The sequence below is a fragment of the Priapulus caudatus genome, unplaced genomic scaffold (assembly GCF_000485595.1).
Source record: "Priapulus caudatus unplaced genomic scaffold, Priapulus_caudatus-5.0.1 Scaffold1650, whole genome shotgun sequence".
In the NCBI taxonomy this organism is placed as follows: Eukaryota; Metazoa; Priapulida; class Priapulimorpha; order Priapulimorphida; family Priapulidae; genus Priapulus; species Priapulus caudatus.
In genome coordinates this window covers 32,676-38,598 of record NW_014578711.1, presented here as the reverse complement: position 1 = coordinate 38,598, position 5,923 = coordinate 32,676, and the positions used below count along the sequence as shown (strand labels likewise).

The following is a 5,923-nucleotide window of genomic DNA, read 5'->3' as shown; positions in this document are numbered from 1 at the left end:
CCCCCCCCCGGACACAGGCACTTGGGACAGTCAATAAAAATTGAAAATAATATGAACGCACATTCACAAATAGGCCCTATACTCCCTATTACCGTACCTCTCAATTACAGTTCCACTGTTGCGTCACTGTATATCAACTTTCCTTCATAAAAACCTATGTAAAAACTAACGCCGAACGCTCCCGCACTCGCCGCTGCGAGTGTGCTGTGTCACCATAATAACTGATATAATATATATATATAAAGTAAAACCTGTGGTAGTGGCCACCATCTCTATAGAACGACCACCTATCCGTAAAGACCACTTGGCATTCCCAGGCGTTTGGCAGTTATATACAGTGAAACCACAATTATAGAACGGCCGGCCGTCTGTCCATACAAGCCGTTTGTATACTGGTTTGACGATATCAAGAGCTCATAATAGAGACTATTATATATATATATATTATATATAGAGTCTCTATTATGAGCTCTTGACGATATGTATGGGTGTGTTCGATCAACTTTTGCAGGGAATCAAATGGCAAGGTGGTGCAGGGTGTGGTAAAGACTCTTGCTCTGGGTGAGGAGGATTATAGCAGAGTGCAGAGGACTGCGTCTCTGGGAGCCTACATCTCAGCTAAGTATGTCGCGCCAGCTTGCAATCTATATGCGCTAATTACTCCTAGTAAATGTGTAAACGCTGTGATGTACCATTCTGTGCTTTCACCCTTTAAAACACAAGTAGGGCCTAAATAACAAGAAACGTAACGTATTTTTTACAGTAAAAATACATCTGAATATTGACGCATATTCGACGTTGAAAATATGTTGCAATATTGACGCATTTTGACGTTGAAAATGCGTCTTAATATTGTCACATTTTTAATGTTGAAAATATGTCGCAATATTGATGTATTTTTGACGTTTAACATACGTCTCAATATTGACATAATATATTTCATGTTGAAAATGTGACTCAATGTTGACGGTATTTCTAATGTTTAACTTACGTCTCAAATATTTTGATGTATATTTGACATTGGAAATACGTGTCAGTATTGCCAAATTTTTTCATTACAAATTCGTATCAATATTGATGTCCTGTTACAGATTAACATAACATATATGCTGAACGTCACTTCTCTTTGAACTACTCTGAATTACTTTATGCTATAGATCTATGCTCTGAACTTCTTTGACTCTGAATCTCGATTTTCTTTGTGCACCCCCTTTTTAGCTCGCCTTGACGTCGTCAAGATGAGCTATTAATTGCCATGGGGTGTCGTCCGTCGTCCGTCCGTCCGTCCGTCCGTCCGTCCGTCCATTTGTCCGTCCATCCGCCCGTCCGTCCGTCCGTCCGTCAACATTTGGCTACGGTCAACGATAACTCAAGAACAGTTTGACCTACATGTTTCAAATTGCATATAGTTGTTACTCCTATGGGAGAGGTTTGAACGTCCTATTTTGGAGCACGCCAGTCGATCCATACATCGAGCCAACGTCACACTTTTTGGCAAAAATGGAAATGGCTATAAGTCAGTTTCAGTTCAATTGGATTTTCGCTTCATTTCTGGTATGTGAAGATGAAGACGGCCCCAAAACATATATCACATCAGGTTTTGATTTTTTTTAAATTATGCAATTAGTAGATTTTTGGCAAATTTCAACTATGCATTTCAGTGTCTGCGCTACGCGTCTCCACGTTAACTCAAGCCACCGTTTGACCACACATGTTCAAATTTGCAATACAGTTGTTACTGCCCTATGGGGAGAGATTGAACGTCCTATTTTGGAGCCACGCAAGTCGATCCTATTCGAGCGCCACATCTATTGTTTTCGCAAAAATGGAATATGCGCATAAGTCAGTTTCAGGTTCATGGAAGTTTTGCTCATGTTCTAGTATGTGAATCGAATTAGGACTGGCCCCAAAACATATCACACGGGTTTTGATTTTTTTATTATTATGCAAATTAGGTAGATTTTTGGCAATTTCACTATGCATTTCGAGTGTTTGCCTACGGTCGAACGATAACTCAAGAACCGTATCTTGACGCCACTATATTTCATAATGCATACAGTTGTTTTACTCCTATGGCAGAGATTTGAACGTCTATTTTGTGAGGCACAACTCCAGTCCAAACCCTATCCTTTCGAGCAGCACCAACTTTTTGGTCAAAAATTTGAAAAATGACGAGGGTGTTTTCTTATTAATTCATTTAAAAGCAAAAGGATTGTAATATCTTATAAACTTTTATATAGTTTCAGTTATAATATGGATAAATTTGCCCTAAAATGAATATCGTTCGGTTAAATAGCATTTATGTATAAATATAATTGCACTTTTGTGATTAGCCCTCGATCTGTAACGTGCCAAAATAAATTGTCAAATACGCAACTTTTCGAGGTGGCAGCACGGTGCGCGGGTGTCATGACGCCGTTCAAATTTCGTAGCGTTGATGTGTAATTAATTATAACAATTAAATAGGTATCTGGTAACAAATACGTGTGGGTATAGACGATTTGTTATACAGTAAGTACAGTTGTATGCAGTAAAATCCTAGAGGCTACTGTCCCTTTAATTTGTGTTTGTCACGCACACTTCTGAACTTGCGTGCGTGGTTGCCGAATTGCCGTTTGTTTGCATGCTTGCGTGCATGTGCTTTTGTTCATATGGGCCATTGTAACGATTTAGCTACAATTCTGCATGCACACAACGTCGGGTTGTAATTCTGCAGATGTTGAAGCTGATAGTGTCAGGTGTAATCTGCATGACATTCACGAACTGCGCTTGCCATGTTCACAAAACTCATATATTGCAAGCGCTGACGTTTCTTAAGTTTACTGGTTCACGGTTCAAGAGCGGCGTTACAAGAGGATTACCATAGTAGTTGCACGATGGCCTTCGGCTATGGCATATCGCGTTGGGACAAGTCCATTATGGATTACCAGAGTTCATGGGATGAGCATGTTCAGAATTCCACGGCTAGATAGAGGCCAGAATGTTGTGGTAATTTCATAGCTGTTTATTATCAGAATTGTGCCAAATAAAAACATGACGAAAAGTTACGACAGTAACTCATCATGTGCCCAATGACACGTGTCTCGTAATAAGTAACCATGGCTGCATCGGCAGCTTTCTTTGGCAAGGCAGCAATTACCTATAATGATACATCAACATCTAATATTATATATGATATGGTATACGTGTGATATATATGATATATGATGTATCATCTACTGTAATGATACATCAACAAATTTCTTATGCTTATAATTTTAACTTAAATGTTTATAACCCCTCACAGATGCGCACGGATGTGGTTTTTATTGTTTAAAGCATATCAGTTTTGTGCTTTGCTTTTATCTCCATTCCCCTGTACTTTCCGTTTTCTCGAGATTGAAAGTTCTCTGGGGGAGAAGAATGGCTAATGGCAGCATGTCACTGTATATGAGCCATGTGCGCTGTGTTCCTTCGCAGGCCGCGCAACACGCACGAGTTTGTGGTGAGCGTGAACGTTCCCGCGCGGTCAAGCATCGCGTGTCGTCTGCAGTATGAAGAGCTGCTGGAGCGTCGCCTAGGCACCTACCATCACGTGCTCGACATGAAACCGGGACAGATTGCCCCAGATTATAGGGTACGATTGTGTTCACTCTGTACGCATCCAGCCCAGCCAGCCATTGATGTGGATGGAATAGATGTGAAGGCGACGATACCTCGGGAGGAGTTTTTTAACGTGTAGACTAGTCGTGTGAGTTTTGGACTGGTGATCCAGAAGTAAATTCTATTTAAGTGTGATGTAGAATATTATAATAGGATCTGTGTGAACTCCATGCAGCTGTTTGTGAGGATTGTGCAGAGCGTGCTAATAAGCTGCTATAAGGCGAGCTATAAAGCGTGCTATAAAGCGAGCTATGCATGGTAAAGGCATTGACAATACTTCATCTTATTCGCCCATGCAGACAGCTGATGTTATTGAACGAGAACAGCTAGTGTGACATATCAGAACTGATCAACTATTGCTATTTCTCTTGTGGTTTGTTTTATGTTAGTTTATCACTAATCAAGGCTTGTGGTATTTCATAATTACTCGTATCATGTCTTCACTTCATTAGTGTGTGGCTATGCGTATTGTGTGGTAGGTATTGTATGCTTGTGTTAGTGGCCAGGGAGTTTCCTACCATGGCGACCTCTTAACAGGTGGATGTATACATTGAAGAGAGTCAGCCAGTGGTGTTACTGGAGATGCCCAAGCTGAGAACCAGGAACGCAATTCTGAAGCTGGCCAATGATACCGGTAACATATAACGGTGACATATTGCCAACCTTTCTTGTCGCTCGCTCTATCCCTACCTCTCTCCATTACTCAGTCTACTTCTCTACCCACTTATCTAAAAAAAATTCTACTTCTCAAAGAAGGAAAAGATAAATAAGTTGGACGATGAGCTAGCTAGAGACGAAGAAAAAGAACTAGATAGCTTACATCTCTTGCTGTTTGTTATGGGTTTGTCATATGTGATTTATGAAGCGTGCAATATGGTATCAACTAGCTTGCATGTGTAAACGCGACACGTGCGAATTTGCTAGTCGCACTGCCATTGAATTAAGATACGCAGTAAACAGGAGCTGGCTGCAACTTGTTAGTGGCTGTACACTTGCGGCAAAGTGGGAGAAGAAGTCAGAAGCAGTAGACTTGTATAGCCCGCATCACTGCTCTGTAAACAGAGACGAGTTTCTCGCGTTCATAAACAAACACGGGCCAAGTGTGTTTGCGCGAGCGTTCACAAATACGCTTCAGCCGACGACGACAGGCGTAGTTCAGGCACGTGAACTTGTCTACTCTGCTGCTGAGGGGTTCATTCCTGATTAACTACATGCTTATATCGTGATCGCCTCCTTTCTCATCTGTATCACTGCATACATCCTACTTCCCTGGGTCCTAGGTTCCTAGTTGCAATTAAACAGGCGTTGACCGTTTATTTTTGTAGAAATATAATTATAGTGTTCCATAACAATTATTTCACCACCCTCAGCGGTTTTAACTATAATTATCGTTAACTACTATTTTTACGAAAACGAATTGGGTAGAATTAACAGTGATGCTCATCAAAAATACTAGTGATAATTGGATATTAACTATTGACTATTTCAAACTTGAAATAATGTTAACTCATGATTCAATAGCGTCCTTTTTATAAAATTGTTGCTTGTTGTAATTATTATTATTATTATTATTATTATTATTAACATTATTATTATTATTATTATTATTATTATTATTATTATGTTTTAACACAATAATTAATTGCTTTCCAGATAACGGTAAGGTGAATGTGTATCGTTATCCTACGACTGACTCTGGCTATGGCATTCATTTGTCGTACTACCCGTCACCACGGCAACAGGCACAGCAGACGAACGAGGGAATAGATGCGCAGCTTGTCATCAAGTATGATGTGGAGAGGAGGCAGGATGCAGGAGAGCTGCAGGTGAGAGGCAAAGCAACGTGGTTTCAACATGTGATGCAGACATCTTTGACAATCACCATATTTATTTTAATTCTTAGCTGCAAATGCGCGTGGCTAGACCTTGCATCTTACACCTCATGCAATTTTACGCCTCGCTAAATGGCCTGCCAATGTGGATCCCAACTTAGGTTGTGTTTGGCTGTCTGCTCCTGGAAAATCAGGCCGCACATACAACCATCTGAAATAGTTGAATACGAATAATAGAAAGTAATCGAATGGTTGCTGCGACTGCTCATTGGTCTAAATGGCACCTTCATTCTACTGGCATCTGTCATGGACTCATGTTTTAAGAGGAGTTAGTTTAAGACATTTCTTATGACGAGAGTGTTGATGTTTACATATTATGCTCGTGTATCCAAACAGTTGCTTGTAAGCGCCCGCTGCCAGCATGTGCTGTTGGCTTATATGCCAGACAT

The 5,923-nt window shown here is 40.5% G+C and overlaps 1 protein-coding gene across 1 annotated transcript in view; it reads left to right on the top strand.

Annotated features, from left to right (window-relative positions):
• LOC106817249 (inter-alpha-trypsin inhibitor heavy chain H4-like) overlaps positions 1-5,923 on the top strand; it is a gene marked incomplete at its 3' end in the record, with an annotated part of 54,215 nt that overhangs the window by 16,195 nt on the left and 32,097 nt on the right. Inside the window, exons 5-8 of the mRNA XM_014821912.1 lie at positions 512-622; positions 3,460-3,616; positions 4,180-4,276; positions 5,296-5,468. Coding sequence (XP_014677398.1) covers positions 512-622; positions 3,460-3,616; positions 4,180-4,276; positions 5,296-5,468 — 538 coding nt within the window. The remainder of the gene's footprint in view (positions 1-511; positions 623-3,459; positions 3,617-4,179; positions 4,277-5,295; positions 5,469-5,923) is intronic.